Source organism: Zeus faber, assembly GCF_960531495.2.
Source record: "Zeus faber genome assembly, chromosome: 6".
In the NCBI taxonomy this organism is placed as follows: Eukaryota; Metazoa; Chordata; class Actinopteri; order Zeiformes; family Zeidae; genus Zeus; species Zeus faber.
This window is the reverse complement of record NC_137201.1, coordinates 2,036,499-2,057,461: the sequence shown is the minus strand read 5'-3', so window position 1 is coordinate 2,057,461 and position 20,963 is coordinate 2,036,499. Positions and strand designations below refer to the sequence as shown.

General features: G+C 44.0%; 2 protein-coding genes across 2 annotated transcripts in view; both read right to left on the bottom strand.

The window, feature by feature from the left end:
- carmil2 (capping protein regulator and myosin 1 linker 2) overlaps positions 1–5,946 on the bottom strand; it is a gene marked incomplete at its 5' end in the record, with an annotated part of 72,405 nt that extends 66,459 nt beyond the window's left edge. Inside the window, 5 exon segments of the mRNA XM_080002336.1 lie at positions 4,481–4,523; positions 4,601–4,674; positions 5,335–5,405; positions 5,494–5,588; positions 5,876–5,946. Of these exon segments, the coding sequence (XP_079858462.1) occupies positions 4,481–4,523; positions 4,601–4,674; positions 5,335–5,405; positions 5,494–5,588; positions 5,876–5,946 (354 nt within the window).
- Positions 5,947–11,520: 5,574 nt separating this feature from the next.
- On the bottom strand, positions 11,521–20,710 carry ctcf (CCCTC-binding factor (zinc finger protein)). The gene is made up of 16 exons (XM_080002477.1): positions 20,583–20,710; positions 20,244–20,421; positions 20,002–20,084; positions 19,795–19,899; positions 19,517–19,696; positions 19,132–19,350; positions 17,799–17,961; positions 17,547–17,717; positions 17,315–17,448; positions 16,762–16,882; positions 16,499–16,648; positions 16,241–16,401; positions 15,762–15,944; positions 15,497–15,626; positions 15,036–15,293; positions 11,521–14,390 (listed from the first exon to the last, which is right to left on the bottom strand). The coding sequence occupies exons 1-16, from the start codon at positions 20,613–20,615 to the stop codon at positions 14,146–14,148; spliced, it is 2,514 nt and encodes an 837-aa protein (XP_079858603.1). The 5' UTR covers positions 20,616–20,710; the 3' UTR covers positions 11,521–14,145.
- Positions 20,711–20,963: the final 253 nt, after the last annotated feature.

The following is a 20,963-nucleotide window of genomic DNA, read 5'->3' as shown; positions in this document are numbered from 1 at the left end:
ATACATGCAACAGGCCTGGTCAAGTTGGTTAGTAAAGTGAGGTGAAGGGCGCTGCCATTTTAGAGTGCAGTTCAGGTTCAATTAACAATTACCTGTGTTAGTTGCTAGTCTTCCTCAAGTACTAAATTTTGTAAAAAAAAAACATAATAAAATATTTTGATGTATATTGCACTGTTGTACAACAGGCCAGGTGTGCACACTGAAGCTGGGGAATAAAGATGGCGAGCCACCCATAGGAGAAATCACGTTGGATGGGCATCTGCTTCTGCACGACCAACCTACATTCCCAATGATGAAGACACTGATTCATACACCTGAATTGTGGTTGGACTAAACCTTTAGTATTCTTGTTGCAACATGCGGTGGGACTCACTTGGATTCGTGAAGGACTTTTCAAAAGGACTGATTACCCACAAGTTGTAAAAATTGAGTTTATTAATCTTATGGTCACTTTTGAGTTTTATGTTTTGATTTTGAGTTTGATTGTATTTTATTTTACGGTTAATTTCTGCCGAATTGGTAATACAAAAAGGGTTGTGCTACTGTAAATTCTAAACCTATGTACTGGTGAAGTAAATTAATAAGAAGACAAAAACTAACCTCTTAAATAGAACTAACATAAAACTAGAACATATAACGGAGTCAGAAAGAAACTAGAAAACTAACAATTTGAAGGAGCTTAAGTTTAAATTATCTCTTGAACTAAAATAGGTTTAAATCAAACCAAAGTGAAGTAAAATAGGGAGGAAAACTCATTTATCTCAGGTTTGGAACTTATTTTGGATGGTTTCAAGGGACTTCAATGCAGAATCTCTCAGTGTGTGATTTTGTACCCATGTATGTGTATGTCTATTACTAATTGTTTTATATATATAAGCCGGCAATTAAAACATATCCTCTGATCTGTGGTCTATTATTCCTTGAGTTCTAGTTATAAACTGCTCCTCCGAACCTAGACTCTGAATTTGCTTGAGGCTCAGGAACGTTAGCGCTCCCTACGATCAGCTCTAAATTACTCTAAGGGGGTGAAAGTACATGTAAGTCATGCAGGCAGAATTGAAGGCAATGCTGGACATGGGTATGATAGAGGAGTCTACAAGGGACTGGTGTAGTCCCATTGTGCTGGTACGTAAGTCTGATGGGTTGGTCCGCTTCTGTGTAGACTACAGAAAGATGAACGCGGTCTTGAAATTTGATGCGTATTCGATGCCACGGGTCTACAAACTCTGTGACCGGTTAGGTACAGCTCGGTTTTTTACAACACTAGATTTAACCAAGGTGCTACTGGAGAATTCCCAGGTCACCAGAGTCCAAGAAAACTCATCTCTCTCAACTCCGCAGGGCTTGTACCAATTTGTAAGACTTCTGTTCGGGCTGTTCGGGGCCACATCTAATTTTCAGAGACTCATGAACCAGTTCCTGCGTCCGCACATGGCATACGCATGGTGGAGGGGTTTGTGTGCCCCATTGAACCTGGGGGCTAGGCTGACTTACCTCTGCAACTGATAGGGCCACCCATGGCAGATTGGCCCTAGGTCAGTGGCCAGACAAATAATGATTCAGAAGACCCTTATGAAACAATTGGAAACAGCTAGAAGAACCTCGCCTGGGCTTGGGGGACCAGGGCCCACTCCTCAAGCAAGTTCTGGGAGTGGAAACCACAGCGCCTGGTGACGCACAGTATCGGCTCTGGAATCGAACTTCTCAATTGGGGTTGGACTCTCTCCTACTCTTGAGTCACACAGGGGGAGAGGCGCTGGGTGGGGGTGCCGACACTCACCAGCCCTCGGCTCGGAGCCACTCAGTTGGAGCTTGTTCCAGTGGACGAGGGTGGCTGCAGTTTGACTTTGGGTCACAGGGAGGAGTTGGGTGCTCATTCACGCCCAACAGCAGTTCAGAGTACACCACCTTCTTGGAGTCAGTGGGAGGTTGCTGGAAAACAATCCACCTGGTGACTCCATAGTTCTACTGGGGGACTTCAACACCCATGTTGGTAATGATGGAAAAACCTTTAAGGGTGTGGTTGGGAGACATGGCCTGCCCGATCTGAACCTGGCTGGTGTTATTTTTTTTTCTATTGGACTTCTGTGCTAGTCATGGACTGTCCATAACAAACACCATGTTCGACACAAGGAGGCTCATTAGTGTACCTGGTACAGGAGAATCTTGGGCCGAAGGTCAATGATCGACTTTGTAGTCATATCATCGGAGCTGATGCTGTATGTTCTGGACACTTGGTAAAGAATCGAGCATAGCTGTCTATTGATCACCACATGGTGATGAAATGATTAGATGGCGGGGAAGACCACCAGACAGACCTGGGAAGTCTAAACAGGTAGTAAGGATTTTCTGAAAACGACTGGTAGAGGATCCTGTCCAGAGTGATTTCAAGTCCCACATGGAGTAGCTTCTGCCACATCCCAAGGGAGGCTGATGACGTGGCGTCCGAATTGACCCTGTTCAAAGCCACCATCGTGGAAGCAGCTGCTAAGAGCTGTGACCAGAAGGTGTTTATACCAGTTATGACGGAAACCCAAGAACCAGGTAGACACCAGCGGGTGATGGTGATCCTCAGTCGTTATCGACTGAGGATTTTGTTGGGAGGTAGAAGGAACACCTAAACCCGGGGTGAGAGTGTTCTGGGAGATCAGTACCCAACTCCTTGCAGGGAGTCACCGAGGTAGTCAGGTAACTATGCAGTGGCAAAGTGGCGGGAGTGGACGACATCCGCCCAGAAATACTGAAGGCCCGGGATGTTTTGGGTTGTCCTGGCTGACGCGCCTTTTCAACATAGTGTGGATATCGGAAACAGTAGAAGGGGATTGGGAGACAAGGGTGGTAGCCCCCCTTTTTAAAAAGGGGGACCGGAGGGTGTGTTCCAACTATCGAGGGATCACACTGCTCAGCCTCCCTGGTAAAGCCTATGCTAGAGTACTGGAATGGAGGATCATCCAGCTAATAGTCAAATCTCGGATACGGGAAGAACAATGCAAATTGTGTCCTGGCCGTGGAACAACGGCCCAACTCTTTACCCTCTCATGGATCCTCAAGGGGTCATGGGAATTAACCACATCAGTCTACATGTGTTTTGTAGCCTTCGAAAAAGCCTTTGACTGAGTGCCCACAAGGGGTTCTCTGGGAGGTACTACGGGAGTATGTGCTACTGGGGCCGCTGCTGCCCGACATTCAGTCCCTATACAACCAGAGTGAGAGTTGTGTTAGATTCTTCTGCATTCATTCAAATCCATTCCTGAGGGTGTTGGGCTCTGGCAGGGGTGCACCTTGTCTCTTATTTATTCTCTTTGTGATTTTCATGGACAGGATATCAAGGCATAGCCGAGGGCTGGAGTGTATCCTGTTTGGGGGGGATAAGAGTGGCATCTCTGATTTTTGCAGATTATGTTGTCCTGTTTGCCTCATCAGACTGATCTCCAGCACTTACTAGAACGATTGGGGATGGGAATAAGAGTCAGCACCTTCAAATCTGAGGCCATGGCTCTCTCCTGGAAAAAGGTGGCTTGTACCTTCTGGGTGGAGAGAGAGCAGCTGACCCAAGTGGAGGAATTTAGGTATCTGGGGGTCTTATTCACAAGTCAAGATAAGAGGGAGTGTGAGATTGACAGATGGGTGGATGCAGCGTCTTTACGAATGCAGGCACTGTAACAGACCATTGTGATGAAGAGAGCTTGTTCCAATGCTCACCTATGGTCATGAGCTCTGGCTCAGTTTTAGAGATAGGCGGAAAAGGATGTCTTATTAAGTTTCCTGCCTTTGCGACCTGGACCCGGATAAGCGGCCTGAAAACTGATGGATGGATGGATGGATAGGATGTAACTATGGAGCCCCTGGTTTCCCTCCAAGAAAATAAATTGCATTTCCCTGAGAAAACATTTCCAAAACCAGAGATTGATTTTATAATTACAGTATTGATGTTCAAAACCTGTTTGAGTATGTTCTTCGTATGTATACTCTATTGATTTAAAATAGAGGGACAAAATCAAATCAATAAAACAAAAACTGGAAAAAAGTGATTAATTTCCTGATTGTTCCTTTAGGGGCTCCACAGCAGGGGCGTTGCTAGGATGCAAAGACATCAGGGGCATAGCCCAAGCAGGCTCTAGTCATTTTTCCGCTTTAGGCAAACTGTTGACAGGGGAAGAGAGAGAGTAAGAGAGTGATGGAGAAAGTGCCTCCATTACGCATGGTGCTTGTTTCGTTCCATAGGGAAACAGAATAAAATAGAATAAACTGCATCTAAAATAAAAACAGTTTTGGCACACAGATCATGGGCCCAATGGCCACCTTTGTACTGCCAAAGAAGGAGTGATCTAAGTGCAGAGCCGGCCCTGTGGGACTATTTTATATCGGGGGCTATTGATACCCCTGAAGATGCCACTGCTCCACAGTAAACGCTGCGCTTGGAAAGCACGATATAGAGAAGGTTTACCAATTTGAGTTCCTGGCTGTAGATCTAGGTAAACCACCGGTTGAATGATAGAGCTGCCACTGCCAATGCCAAGTCCCTGAAAAAGATGAGAGGCGAGAGGTGAGAGGAGTGGAGAAATTCAGCAAGCTTTAAAGGAAGAATGTCAAAACTCACCTGCTGTCCAAGTGACTGAAGTGCAGGAGATTGAACTCTTGACATTTGTGGACATGATAAATGTTGTCGACGTCCTGCTAGACCAAAGAAAAGGTGCTTTATTTGACTTACCTATATATATTTTTAAAAATAACTCCTCGCTGTAGGCTACAAAGCTTGTGGTGACAACTTTTCTAATGTGTTCTTAAAATTGAATATGCAAATGGATGTGGTCAGAATAGGGGGCTGGCCATTTGCACAAAGTTAATCAGTACTACTCCCAGCTTCCACGTCCTAATTAGTTTGTTTGTGAACAATTTCCTCTGCAAGGTTAAAGTAGATTGAATGTGGAAGAAAACCTGTTTAGTCATAAGTGAACATCTTAACATGTTAATTACACATTCATTTGAAAGGAGAATGTGTTAAAATACTAAGCATTATGTGGTAATTAACTGGTCATCACATAGTAATATTTTTATATTGAGTATTTGTTAGGGGGTGAAATGCTGTGTTAATTTAACGCAGATATGATCAATTACATAGTAATGTATCGCTAAATCAGATCAGTTATATCTGATTTCACAGTTACAAACCCCTACAAATACTTAATGATTAGGTAATAAGAACACATAGGTCAAATTCTGGGTGATGACCCCTTAATTACTACACAATATAAAGTAGAAATAGTGAGTGGTTTTCTCGCTAATATCTGGTGTTATATTGTATATTGGTGTATTAATGTAATATGTACAAACCCATTGAATTTCCTCTTTGCAGGGAATGTCATTAAAGACGCACAGAGCTGAATATGCATCAGAAAACCCACCTAGGGAATGCACATACATTGTTATTACATGTTCTTATAGAATAGCTTTTCAAGCATATCTGAGGGTGGATGCGTGAAGCAGCGACACAGTAGCAGGGCTGTGATTCTAGTGTCCCTTCTACCATACTCCCAAGAGAGAAGAGCCTTTCCTTGAGGTCTGGGGGAATCCTCTTTAAAAGCTTCCTGGGGACACAAAGAACAAGTCACATATAAGTCATAAGTAGACATCTATGTATGCTCACCAGGGGGGAATGCATGCCTGCATTGAGAAATAATCATAGTGGTATGATAGTGATTATATTGTGTATGTTGAAGGAACAGAAGAATCACCTGTAATGAGAGGAAGATTCTTATTGTGTATATATGGGTCTGGTTTTGGCAAAATCCTAGAAACTACAGCAACAGTGTTTCATAGAGAAGAGTTATGTTTAACAAAGGTGATGTGACTGACCTGGGTATTTTCCACTCACCTGAGTGATGAATCAGGGAAGATCTTCTTGAGTGAAGAGGTCACATGATTGACTATTGCCTCAAGATCCATGACTTCTGTTAGGCCGAAAGAAAAAGTCTGTCTATCGGTCTCGAGCACCACCTAGCATTCAAACACACAGACCCACACAGACCCACACACACACGTCATACATACGATCACAAATCCCTGTCACACATACAATAACTTTCATTGCAACTAAAGGTAACTCTATCAATTTTTTCTTGCGTATAGAAAATTCTAATACCATACCTGGCTGTGCCCCCGGAGGAAGAACAAGCCAGGATGGGTTAAATGCAGAGGCCTCATTTCACTGGCCACCATCCAAAGCATGTGCATGTGTGTGTGTGCGTGCATGTGTTGTAGTGTGGTGTGTTGCGTGATAATTAAAGATTCTTCTTCTTCTTCTTCATTATTCTTCTGCATAAATAGAGGACAAGATCATATATGACCTTGAGGAACGTGCAAACCAACGTATGTTGGTCCCAGCAGGGAGAAAAATGTATGCCAAAAACAGCTCTCAATGTAGCTGCATTTAAAAAAAGTCTTATTTTTACAAGTCGCAAAAAACACAAGTTGTATCGAACTCAGCTTTGGACATGCCGGAAGGTGTCTTTCCCTAATTTCACAGGAGCAAGGCTAGTTGATTCCCTCTGCAGTTAGCATGCAGCCTGTCGCTATCTCAGTACTGGACACACAGGGAGGAAATTGGTCTTGACCTCGTCTGAATCCATTTCACTCATTTAGGTAATGGGATCCTGAAGGAACTATCTCCGATGATGAAAAATAAATTATAATAAAGCAAAATAAATGCACAAAAGAAATACTACAGGAAAATGCGTTTTAATCTGATTACATATCCCATTATTTTAGGTTGCTTGATTATTGTCTCTTCCTCTTGTTTTTTTTTTTGCCTTTATTGACGTTGCCAGAGGTCTTAAATTGCCGGAGCGCAATAAGACAAGCATATGACAATTGTATTACACATAACATATACTAAAGTAACGACAATAAAATGATAATGAAATAAATAAATAAATAAATAAGCAAACAAACAAACAAACAAACAAATAAATAAATAAATGAAAAACAATAATAATATCAGAGGCATTGAAATCCGTATATATGGAATCACCACCCCGCAGGCTGAAAAAATGACCACCTTTTGTTAAAAATGTTCACTTAAAAATGATCAAAATTCATCCAAATATTTACTTTTCATATCTTCGTCGTCTTTGATAAAGACTACAAACTTGGAAGAAGGAATTTTGTGAGTGTAAGATTCCTCTGAAAGAAGGAAGATCATCGGAATAGAGCCCCAAGCAGCGACAGTGATAAAAACTGATAAAGATGATGAACGAGGGATTCTCTCACCTTCCAGCTGTGTCAGGTCAATGGGCGGAAGGACGAAGAACGACGCAGCTGTTTAACAGAGGCGGCAAAATGGAGCCACGTATGTGGTCGTGTGCCTGTGTAGCTCTGCGAGACTGCAAATGTTAATGGAGCAAATCTCAAGGTAGCTTAACAACCTCTCCGCTTGGAACTGTGTAAATACCCACACAGCGCAGACACAGGCACAGTCAACAATGTTGCACTTGCACACACACAATGTCAAACAACATCCAACCACACTGACAGGTAAAAAGGAAGCAGAACAAACGAACGAATGAAGGAAAACACTATTGAATGAAAGAAAGAACTCCTACAAAATTGTGAGAACAAAATAGAGTAAGAGATTAAGAGGAAAAAAGGCAAGGAGGGAGGGAAAAGGAGAAAGGAAATTTACATTGTGTGTGGGGCAGGGTTATTGCTACTGAAAAAAAACAAAACAGGTCATGCCATGCTACACACACACACACACACACACACACACACATCCTATTTGTTTGTCTGGAGCACTAGTTTTAGCCTGACTCTTTACAGCATGATGCACACCGCAACCTGTTTGAAATTTTTTTTAATTTATAATTTTATTATTAATATTTTTTTTATTTATAATTAATTTTCTCTTTTTTCAAGTCATTCCTCGTTTCACTATGTTTTAAACCTCAACCTCATAATAAAGGCTCAATTTGGAGTCCCTTAGTGAATTTGGAGTCAGTTTTCTCACTGATGCGTGTATTCACATCAGGAGAAGCCATATAGCTACATATAGCTATATAACTAGATATAGCTTGACAGGACCCTTGGTATTTGGCTTTTGAATTGTGGACGGATGCAGTGATATTGGCGCATACCTAGTTTCGGTGTCATGTCATTTCACTGCATATATGTATGACCGTATGTATGTGTATGTGACAAATAATCTCTTGAACTTGAACTTGATTAAGCTTGGCAGGTGATCGGCTAACCATAGACTCTCCGGCGCCTGTAAGGAATGTGAAGCTGACGTCACATTGCTGGAGCAAGCCGCCATATTTGGGGGATGGCACTGATTGTGAATGTTGGTCGGTATCTTTCAATCAAAAGATGGCTTGGAAGACTTGTCAGGTGAAAAATTGCCACAGAAAATCTTGCAACCATCTTGTGTGAAACCCTGACCCTTCTTTTTCCTCCCTTCCTCCACTTTTTCTATTTCGTAGATTTTGTATACAGTGGGGCAAAAAAGTATTTAGTCAGCCACCAGTTGTGCAAGTTCTCCCACTTAAAAAGATGAGAGGCCTGTTATTTTCATCATAGGTTCACCTCAACTATGAGAGACAAAATGAGAAAAAAAAAAATCCAGAAAATCACATTGTCTGATTTTTAAAGAATTTATTTACAAATTATGGTGGAAAATAAGTATTTGGTCAATAACAAACGTTCATCTCAATACTTTGTTATATACCCTTTGTTTGCAATGACAGAGGTCAAACGTTTTCTGTAAGTCTTCACAAGGTTTTCACACACTGTTGCTGGTATTTTGGCCCATTCCTCCATGCAGATCTCCTCTAGAGCAGTGATGTTTTGGGGCTGTCGCTGGGCAACACGGACTTTCAACTCCCTCCAAAGATTTTCTATGGGGTTGAGATCTGGGGACTGGCTAGGCCACTCCAGGACCTTGAAATGCTTCTTACGAAGCCACTCCCTCGTTGCCCGGGCGGGGTGTTTGGGATCATTGTCATGCTGAAAGACCCAGTCACGTTTCATCTTCAATGCCCTTGCTGATGGAAGGAGGTTTTCACTCAAAATCTCACGATACATGGCCCCATTCATTCTTTCCTTTACACAGATCAGTCGTCCTGGTCCCTTTGCAGAAAAACAGCCCCAAAGCATGATGTTTCCACCCCCATGCTTCACAGTAGGTATGGTGTTCTTTGGATGCAACTCAGCTTTCTTTCTCCTCCAAACACGACAATTTGAGTTTTTACCAAAAAGTTCTATTTTGGTTTCATCTGACTATATGACATTCTCCCAATCCTCTTCTGGATCATCCAAATGCTCTCTAGCAAACTTCAGACGGGCCTGGACATGTACTGGCTTAAGCAGGGGGACACGTCTGGCACTGCAGGATTTGAGTCCCTGGCAGCGTAGTGTGTTACTGATGGTAGCCTTTGTTACTTTGGTCCCAGCTCTCTGCAGGTCATTCACTAGGTCCCCCCGTGTGATTCTAGGATGTTTGCTCACCGTTCTTGTGATCATTTTGACCCCACGGGTGAGATCTTGCGTGGAGCCCCAGATCGAGGGAGATTATCAGTGGTCTTGTATGTCTTCCATTTTCTAATAATTGCTCCCACAGTTGATTTCTTCACAACAAGCTGCTTACCTATTGCAGATTCAGTCTTCCCAGCCTGGTGCAGGTCTACAATTTTGTTTCTGGTGTCCTTTGACAGCTCTTTGGTCTTGGCCATAGTGGAGTTTGGAGTGTGACTGTTTGAGGTTGTGGACAGGTGTCTTTTACACTGATAAGGAGTTCAAACAGGTGCCATTAATACAGGTAATGAGTGGAGGACAGAGGAGCCTCTTAAAGAAAAAGTTACAGGTCTGTGAAAGCCAGAAATCTTGCTTGTTTGTAGGTGACAAAATACTTATTTTACCGAGGAATTTACCAATTAATTCATAAAAAATCCTACAATGTGATTTCCTGGATTCTTTCCCCCCATTCTGTCTCTCATAGTCGAAGTGATGAAAATTACAGGCCTCTCATCTTTTTAAGTGGGACAATTGGTGGCTGACTAAATACTTTTTTGCCCCACTGTATTTCTCCAATTGAGTGGAAGTGATCCTTCAAAAATGGCAACCGGAGTTCATAGCAACCGTCAAACTTCCCTAACCCTATAAGAGCGGGGTGTTGACATGCATTAAGAGCCAGAGCGCCCCCTAGAGGGTGTGACTAACTCTATTCAATTCTATTTAAGAGGGCTTTATCGACATGGGAAACATACGTTTACGTTCCAAGAAAAATCTAACATAAAACTAAAACAGAAAAATTTAAATATTGCAGTCAAAATATGTATATACAAAAAAGAGACAAAAAAAAAAAAGACTATTTTAAGCGTTGCTGTTAGAAAAAAAAATATATATGGAGACAATGGATTTGGACACGAGCGCAGCATAAAAATGTTTAGTGCTAGAGCTCCCCCTACATATGACATTGAGAAGAGGAGAAAATATTCAATCACAAAAAATCACAACATACTTTTCTAGGCTGTGTTCGTGGAATTCAAACCTCTTTTTTTGCCAGATCTTTTTTTACAGCAGGCATGTTGACATCCCATGGGAGAGTAAAACGACAGTTAAGAACGTCAGCTGTGTTTTCAACCCTGTACTGAATTCCCTGTCCCTCCCCTTGAACTGCACACTCTATACATTATAATCTATAAAGATCTGAAAATGACCAACAAGTGTTAGATAGGCCTGTAGATTAGATAGGCCTGTTTTAAATCACAACACAATAACCTCAAAGTGTATTATTTGTTTCAGTTTTATTTAACGCTGTATGCCATGAGCTATACAAATAAGCGTGAAAAATGCTCACCTTGTTATTCTTTCAGTTCCATTCCATACTTTTTCCATAGCAGAATTGTGTTGCATCTTAATTAGAACGTTGGCGGAGAACAGTCATCCCGGAAACGCATGAAAAACATTAGCGGAATTCCCCCGGTAGCTGCAGCAACTGGGGGTGCAGTCATTGTGACGTCACAAAGCAACGTGTTTGGAGGAAATGCTATCAGTTTGCACCATTATTTTCTATACAGTAGTCTTTCGATGCAGACAGTGGTTAGATTGTACAGACAAAATGTACTTGTGTGGTTGCGTTGGAGTCTGCTAAATTACGCAATGTAATGAAAGGCACCCCTCCATACGGGTCCAAATGCATCCATGGGTACTCACTGCAGAGACGGCAACGAGTCGTGTAAGCGATTACACCTCATTCTTCATCACAAGTAAAAATGTATTGAATATAAACAGTTACACTATCATGTTAAATTATCTTCAATGTTTGTGTAAATAAAATTAACGTTCAATAGATAATTGATCAGGTAGTTGCCTAAAATTGTATATTCCTTATTCTCTAATATACAAATGTTTCTTGAGATTGGTGGACATCACCCTTTGACTGCAATTCATTTAGTACTTGCTTATAAAAACCTCTAGTGTGTGTGGATGTAAAACAAACTGAAAGAAAGGGCACAGCAGCAGACATAGGTCTGTAGGCATGTTTATTTATTATTTTTTTTTTTACGGTTTACTCATCAGCTGTACAGTGTTACATTCTCATGATTACTCCTGCAACATGTTTGACCTCAAGGCAGACATCACCAGGACCCTTCCTTTCCTTTGGGTGTGTTAAAATCACCTTAAACGCCACGCTGTCAATTCTCTCCATGCAAAAAAAAAAAGTGGACATGGAGCTGAGGTGGAGGGAGGAGAGAGGGTTGGCTTTAAGTCAGACACAACAGTGGACCAAACTTCCCTGTCACTCGCATTCAGTCCACTTAAAAATGTCTGTCTGGGTATAGTCCAAATTCCATGTGGCTCTTCCTGAATACGCTGCATGACAATGATTTGTTTGTTTGTTTGTTTGTTTGTTTTGGAGGAGGGAAACCAATCTGAGTGAAGGGGGAGACCGGGATCTGGGATTCGCCCAGGCGGCACAATAGGAAGACAGCTTTCCAATGAAAGTTACTTCCTGTGTGTGCTTAAACCCTGAAATTGCTGTGAAAACAGACATTGAGAAGGAAACAATCGTGCATACGCTCAAGTTTACTTTTCGGAGAGCTGGTCCCAAACCTGCCCGATTCCCATCAAACTTGCACTGTGCGGCTGCCGGGACATACAAAACACCTGCCCACCCTACAGCACTGCATTAAGAGCTCAAACAACACCAAAAATTGAATATAAAGTCATTTCAAATGGAATAATTTCTTGCGAACGAAGAACGGGTCGAGACGTCGGCCGAGTAGCTGGGATCGGTCTATGTACTCAAAAACACAAATATCCTTTCCTCTAGCTGGAAATAATCGATGGGAGCGTAGCAGGCCTCATCCTTCCCCTTGGGTGTCTGTGATGAAAAAATAAAAAAGATATACAAAAAAAAAACAAAAAAAAAAAAAAAAAAACCTAGAGACATATGCTACTGAACTGACCCCGGGCCATGCTGAGACACCAGAAGAATACAGCAGTCTACAAAAATATAGAATGCCAAGAGCGAGTGAGCGTCATTCCAACGAGTTCAGTTAGTTCGATTAAAAAAAAAAAAAAAAAATCAAGAAACAGCAGTAGATAAAAACTAGTCTGTCGCAAAGCATTCTGTGGTAATGAAAATCTGTCATTTACAGCTAAAAAAATAAGGACGTTATCCACGAGCCAGATATACCAGGTGACGACTGCGCAACAAAAGCATGCAGAGTTTTCCCTGCAAAACAACACCGCGACAGGTCGCTTAAGGTGTCATAAGTGGGACTTTACTCGCAACACCACCTGGAATAGTGCGGCACTGGGTTTCCTGGCGTTAATCCATAATTCCCGCCCTGCGGCCAATCGGCCAGTAGGGTCAGCACATTGGCGGCATTGACTTGGGAGGAAGGAATCCGACGGCAGGGTCACCTTAAACCCAGACAAAAAACGGGAATGGAATTCAGACTTCATATCCACAATTAAAACAAGGTTAAAATGTTCACAATTTAATAAAGAAAAAAAAAAAACAGAAGATATTTAAAACAACGTTGTCAGAAACTTTGCCAAAGGGCTTGAAACGGTAGCGCCGTACCAATCAGAATCAGCTTTATAATATTACTATTTCAAAACTTGCAGACATCTGTCGAAGGGGAGAAAGAAGAAACAAAATATAAAAAAATAAACTGACGTCCATAAAACTCTCTTAAGCACTCCCTTTTTTTAAAGCCAATTTCAACTTTAGAGGTTAGAACTGGCTCCGGATGATTGATTTCCACACTGAGCAGACTTAAGAGAACAAGGCAAAGGCTTGGCACAGAGACTAAAGTACAAGTTAGACAATGATGAAAGAGAAAAAATAAAAATAAAATGTGTTTGTCTGCACCCACCTGGCCCAGAAAAACGACTGACAATGGACGGCAAACTTTGATCTCAAGTCTGACACAGTCTTAACCGATTTTCATCAGGATTATCTCACTCCAACTATACAGAATACACAATAAAGGGCTATGTTAACAAAGAAAAAACCTAACCTGTAATACACTATATATTTTAGGAAAGAACATAATAACATGAGGAATTCAAAACCTTCTTAAAAAAAATAATAATAATTGCCTTTGAATCCAAGGATTACAAGATTTAAATAAGTGACCTTAAATCAAAACAAAAACAAAGGACTTCGGAGCCGAGAAGGACTTTTTGCCCGTTGAGTGTCTGTGGGTCGAGATTCAGAACAAGAAGTGGCGTGCGGTGAAGGAAAGGCGAAAAGGATGTGATAGATGCAAGCTGTATGAAGAAAGTTGGCGTACACTAATGGATGCACCTAGTGGGGGACTTAATCTGGTCGGTCGCGCCCCCCCCCCCCCAACCGTTGGGGAAGGGTGTTATAGACAAAAAAAAAAAAAAAAAAAATAGTATGCATGTTAGGTATGTTACTAAGTATTTACAAGTTTGTCAGTATCTAGCTTCTATGTGTAGTTGTTTTTAAAAGCCGTTTTCGCCCAGAAAAGTTTGAGGGTCAACTTGAAGGGAAACAAAAATGTCCCTGTTAAAATGTCCACAAGTGGGAGCTTTGACGCCCCCCACCCCCTCGAACGGCATGGGTGTGTGTATGTGTGTGTATGTGCCCAATGTACACCCGGTGGCACTTGTTCACCGGTCCATCATGCTGAGGATCATCTCTGGGGTTAGATCTCCATTGGCGGCAGCAGCCGCCGCCTCGCTCACAGGGAGCTCCACGGTCTCCACAGCCTCACCGTCCAGCCCCACGCCCTCCACCGTCAGCTCAACTCCTTGCTGGATGGCGGTGGCCCCGCCCGCGTCGGCATCCTCCTTCTTCACGATGATGTTCTCCACCGCGCCGGTGCTCTCATCCTCCACCTGGATGATGGCCGCCGCTACAGGGGGGTGGGAATAAGCAGTCATTTTTTGTTCTCATCTGATGGACAGTTGACTTGAGGGATAATAATAATAATAATAATTATTATTATTAAATAATAATCATAATAATATATTCACCATTAGGAAACCCAATCCAGGGCTCAACACTAACTTTAAAAGGTGGTTGCCAGACATCAGCTTTTGGTTGCCATACACTAGGAACCTTAGGTAGGTTCCTAGTACCTCAGGAAATGTACCTCAGTGAACCCGTGCCCGTAACAGTGTATGTATATTTTTGTCTGTTTAACAAGTATACAATATAGCCAGCCAATATAACCCAGTTTGGACGAAGTCACTCAAATTGCCATAACAAAAGCGACATTCCCTGAAAAGTGAGTTGTCTGCATCCCTGACTATAATAACCTTGCTTTATTGCTGGCAGGAGGGATGCCCCGCAGTGTGCTGAACTATGAGCAGGACTCACACTTTCTGTCTATGTGGAAATCTGATGTTTTCACATTCACAAACGTTAACTCCTGCATGCCTGATCCGCCCTGTAGCTTGTCAGTCGCACAAAATCCGATTGGCTTCACAGACTTCACAAATTTGTTTTTCGTTCAGGTTCATCTTCAGCAAACAAACCAAACAGCAGGGAGTCTTACCGGAGGCGGCGGCCTTTGCAGCCACCCGCGGGGACTTGCTGGGGGTTGGCGGCGGCTTGGGCGCATTCTTGGGCGGACGTCCTCGTTTCCTCTTGACGGGCGGCTCCTCGGGGGCCGGCATGGGGACGGTTGGCGGAGCCTGGTCAAGCTCTAGGGCCTCCACCTCCTCTTCCTCCTGCAGCAGAGCGTCCTCCTCCGCGTCAGCCTCCTCATCGTCATCATCATCATCGTCCAAGTCGGGATCTGCATGATCGTCGTCTAGAAAAAGAGGGAACTTTCAGGGATATGCAGTGGTTTTCTATCTGAAAGCACAGAAAATCGTATGGCTCAATTTAATGTACATCAACTTTGTAATGGATGGGTGGCACAAACATCCACTTATAAAAAACAAACAAACTGAAGGCATACAACAGGAGGAATCGAAAGGCGGAGGGAGAGCATCCACCAGAAACCCAACTCACCACTGTCTTCGTCTCTCCTGCTGCGCATCTTCCTCTTCCTCCCCCTCCTGCCCTTCTTGGGCGTGGGTGTTCCGTTCTCAGCATCCTCCACCTCGCCGTTACAGTTCTCGGCATGGCGGGCCATGGTGTTCTAGGACAGAAAGGAGGGCGGTGGCGGATGGTTTCATTTCTCAAAAGACAACAGGAATAACTGAGAATGGTCCTGTGTATGTGTATGTGTCTGCGCAGACTGGGCAGCAAACGGGACCACCAGGGAGGCACTTACTCGGCGAGTGAAAGTCTTGCTACATTTCGGGCAGACGAAGGCAGTGGGCACAAAGTTGGGGTCGTGGTAGCGCTTAAAGTGCATGTCCAGGAGCTGCTTCTGCCGGAAGGTCTTCTCACACTGGCTGCAGGCATATGGCTTCTCCCCCGTGTGCGTGCGACGGTGCATCACCATGTGGCGCTCCTGCACGCAGACGCCCAATCAACTCGACAATGCATCCTCAACCACCAATTAGGTGTTCAAGCTCTTAAGCCATTCTCCTACACTTTACGACATCTTCAGTAGTGCAGTAGTTTCCGACACACACACACACACACACACACACACACACACACACACACACACACACACACACACACACACACACACACACACACACACACACACACACACACACACACACACACACACACACACACACACACGTTTCTGTTCTCGTGGCGTCCGTTTTTTAGCCTCGGTGCGTTTCCTTCCCTCACCTGTCGGCAGCAGTAGTCGCACATGTCGCACTTGAAGCGCTTCTCGTTCTTGTGGGACTTCTGATGTTGGATTAGGGCGTAACGCTCGTGGAACACGGCATCGCAGTATCGACACTTCTTCCCTGTCTCGATGAAGGAGTGCTGCTTACGCAGGTGAACACCTGGAGCAGAAGACAGAACAAAAAACAAGAAACAGACAGATCAGAGGGGGGCCACAGGGACTCGCTAGTATAGTGCGGATGCAGTGTGTGGTCGTACCCAGGTCACTCTTGCGGGCGATGACGGTGTCACAGTGAGGGCAGTGGAACTTGGCCACATTCTCTGTGTGCTTCTGCAGAATGTGCATCTTCATGGTCCCACTCTGTGTGAAGCGAGCATGGCAGATGTAGCACTCGTACGGTTTCTCTCCTGAGAGGAGAAATAAGATAGTTAGCCGCCACAAAGGAATATGGTTTAAAACCCATCATAGATCAGAGATCGTTCACAGAAAACTGAGCTGCAAATGTTAACACTATACACACCAGAGTGTGTCCTCATGTGTCTCTTCAGTTTGTAGGTGTCCCTGCTGGCGTAGCTGCACAGGCTGCACTGGAACGGACGCTCGCCAGTGTGGGAACGGATGTGACGCTTTAGCTTGCTCACCTGAGGGGGGATGAGGGAGTGAGTGTAAAATAACCCTGATAAAAATAGAACCCTAATAAAAAGTAGGGATGTACCCATCCACTTTTTCCCCAGGAACGTTGTATAGTGTAGTTTTTCATCCTCATCCAGTGAGTCCTTTCAGTGTGGCACTGCACCAATAGAACTACAACTCCCACTAGCTGGCGCGCGTATTATATATTCCGGAATCGTGACGTCGTATTTTGAGAACCAACACAGCTGAATGGCTGCTTCAATCAGTGACTGTTTGCCCAACTGCCATCAGCACATGGATCGGTGACGTCAGCCCAATATCCAATGAGTAAATTACGTCATATCAGCACCTGATACAGATATTGGATTGGAACCATGTCTAATAAAAACGTGAGATTTAAAGCTTAACAACCACAGAATTGAAATAAAATCCATTTTTACCTCCACGCTGGCATAGTCGCACATGGAGCATTTGAAGGGCTTCTCGTGCGTGTGTTTGTAGCGGCGATGGCGAACCAGCTCACCGCTGGTCACAAAGGCCATGTCGCAGTCTGTACACTTGTGGGGGCGGGTTCCTGCACAAGATTCAACAGTTAAACTTAATTTGTTTGTTCAGTTGTTTGTCCGTTCCTGCTAAACCTCGAACATGGAAACTTGAGCCCCCATACCATACCGGTGTGTGTGTTGAGGTGGTTCCGCAACAGTGTGACCGTTCTAAAAGCCCTCCCGCACAGGTGGCATTTGTGTGGCCGTTCATCTGTGTGGCTCTTCATGTGTCGGTCCAGGTTGGAGCGCCGGGGGCAGGTGTAGCTGCACAGCTCGCACTGGAAGGTCTTCTTCACACCTGCAGGAGGAGACAGATGTTGGGTACCTCGTCCCCTTACCCATGAACAACCACCCCTCATAACTTAGCATAGCCTCCCACCTTTCTTCTTAATTTTGGTGGGTTTGGGCGGCTTCATGTTGCCCACCACCTTCTCTGCGTTGACCTCAGAGAGAAGTCCTTCCTGCTGCTCCTCCTCAAAGTCATAGACACTGACGTCCATGTCCTTGTCCCCCTCTGCATAGCGCAGGCGGCTCTTCTTACCCTGCACAGACAACACTAGAGGTGTCACAATTCTCCAAATCCACAATTCGATTTGTTAAGAAAAACACCCGTTTCTCAATAAGTAACTTATTTAAATAAAAACGATAACAAAAATATGAGAATATTTAAACAACAAACCTAAACTTTATCAACGCTATACTTTAGATTAAAAACAAGTTACTTATTACTAGGGCTGCCCGCGACTAATGAATTTCCTCAAAGACTATTAGTCATCAGTTCAAGCCATTTGCCGACTAAACTTTGCACGTTCATGATATTAATTTAATTATTTATATATATGTGTTTTTTGGGGCATCCAGTAGTTTGAGTTCCAGGACTGAGAAAGAATGTTATAACTAACATTGTTAACATTACAGACAAACACAAAACCTAAGAACCAGCCGGTAAAATATAAATGTCATTTAGAAGTGCTTCAGGATGTGTATGCATGAAACAAGCTGCCCATTAATTACAGCGGTAACATTACATTAGTTAGAATTATTAGGCCCTTTTATTAACGAATTCATTTAAATTATATATATAATTATATATATTATCATCTGCACTGAAATGTGTTTTACAGGAAGGCTGGTTTATAGGCGCCGCACCTTAGTGTGGTTTAGTGCATGCAGCTTTTATTTTAGTGCATGCAGCTTTTATTTATTTTTTAATAGGCCTTAATTTTCGATTTTGGAGAAGTAACTTGCCCAATAGCCATATTTAAACATCTTGGCCACTTGCCAAAGGCTTAAAAAGGCTAATGTCAATCCCTGCGTACGGCTTGAATGCGGCGACAATATTGGAGTGGTCGAGATCTGCCCATGGGCGGGTGCAGCGCGCGTTGAGGGATTAGGCACAGCGGACCCCCTCGGAGTCAACCACAGCTTGCTCAACTCTGAACCATTTCATGAAAGAAGGTTTGGAGCTGGGTGAGCCACAGTCGACTTCGTGGAGAGGACACCCCCCAGCTCACACTGCATTTGTTTACCGGCGGATCTTGAATTCACCAATATTGCGACATTATTACCCACAAAATAAGGGGAGAATCATGAACGTGCTTGTGAAATCACAAAATTTGATTGGAATCGTGACACTCCGTGCCAACACGTTAGTCAGTGCCTCTGCAGATAAGAGTTGACTGCGGGGTGAGTGCTTGAGCACAGTCAGTCACCTTCTTGCTTTTCTTGATCGCGCCGGAGGGTGGCTGGTAGTCTGGATCTTTAGACCAAGATGGGTCTTCGTTCTGGATCTGAGCGGGTTCGTCGTCTGCCTCCAGGGGCTGACTTTCCTCCACTTCCTCTTCTTCCTCCTGGTGAAGATGATGGGGCTCAATACCCTCTTCCTCCTGCTCCACAGTCTCCACCTCACCATTTGCCCCCACTTTTACCACCTAGGAGAAAACACACAGAAAAACAGCCCACAAAAAAAAAAAAAAAAAAAAAAATTTTCCCCTGACATTAGACAAAACATACAGCATTTCTTGCGAACCACCACCAGAAGAAAAGATCACGGCGTGCAAGCTACAGTTAAATGTCCAAGCATTAAGCGCCAAGTACCTGAAAGCCCTCGGGAAGCGGCAGGGTGTGGCAGATGACAGGGTCTCCATCCTTGGGCATAGCGGTGGCATCCACATAAGTCCCTTGCTGGAGGGCTTCTACAGTGGTGGCAGACACTGGCACCTGGACCAGCTGGAGCTCCCCAAGGCCCAGAGCCGCCTGCTCCTCCATGTTCACCACCTGTTGGACCAGAGCACGTGCATGTTTCTTATGCAAGTCCCAACCTCTGCTTGCTCTGGGGTCGCATATGAAAACACTTTACGTAAAATGCAACTGACCTGCAGTGTTATGATCTGAGTCTGGTCCACGGTGGTGACAGTAGCCTGGTGGGCAGCACCGGCGACACCCCCCACTGTGGCACCTCCGACCGTTGCCTCCATTACCTGAAGGCAAGGCGTGGTAGTGTAATAGACTTATTAATAATATATAAGCAATGGATATATTTGGCAGAGGTCAACGTGAAGAGCAAGTGCATGGGACTTTACCTCTGTCTTCATCTGCAACAGGGTCGGGTCCAACGAGTCCATCACCATCATCTCAACGCCCCCGCTTCCCTCCACTCCGCCATCTACCATTCCCCCCCCGGACCGCCCCAAAATAAGAGTGAATATAAAAAAAATCAAAATGAAAACTTCGATTTACTTTGATACTGTTACATGACAATGCAAATTAACACGCAACAATGCAAATTAACACACAACAGTGAATTCATCCAAAAACCAGGCACCTTGCTCCAGAACGATTCCAGCTTGTCCGTCCACTACGCCGCCGGCCTCCGCCGCCTGTTGGAGGAGGTCGGCCACCATGGCGTCCTGGCTGTGCACCGCCTGGATGGAAGGGAAGTCTTTAGTGGGGTCCTCCACCCCGATGCCCTCTGTCTGCCCACCGTCCATGCTGGGTGGGATCTGAGATCAAGAGATTTGAAAGCATTACGATAAATATTCCTCCGAGGTTCACAGTGAGTGGGTAGCTGTGACATCCTAACAAACGTTGCAAATCCAGTTGACATTGGCTTGGAATGGAATTGTGCCAGAAAGTGTTCGTCATTAACTCTACAGCTTGTTACCTGGATCGTCACGGAAAACCTGATTGCTTTCATGACTGTCTATCTTTTGACAGAAGCGGGGGGAGAGGGGTCTCTGTAGGCTCTCGTTGCGGCAATCCCTTTATTGCCGTTCAAAAACCTGTGCTTTGCTTACTCAACTGCCTGCTACCTGACTCTGCCTTCCCTCTCTCCCTGTGTCAGCCTGCCAGAGGGAAGGAAGTAAAAGTCAAAACACTTAATGAAACACATTCACGAGGATAAACCTGTACTGTAGTGGGGGGGGGGGGGATCCACTTCTTGTTACAAATGCATACCAACCAATCAGCAGGCTTTCAGGGATATTAAAAAAAATGGAAAATAAAGTATAAAACTTTACTAAAAATGTTTCAAAAACCGTTGGGC

Excerpts from the sequence above, each read along its gene's own strand:
- ctcf (XM_080002477.1), bottom strand. The coding sequence starts at position 20,615 with ATGAAAGCAATCAGGTTTTCCGTGACGATCCAG. Across the intron at positions 20,422-20,582 it reads GGTTTTCCGTGACGATCCAG|ATCCCACCCAGCATGGACGG; the intron begins GTAACAAGCTGT and ends TCTTGATCTCAG. Across the intron at positions 16,402-16,498 it reads CGCCCGCAAGAGTGACCTGG|GTGTTCACCTGCGTAAGCAG; the intron begins GTACGACCACAC and ends CTTCTGCTCCAG.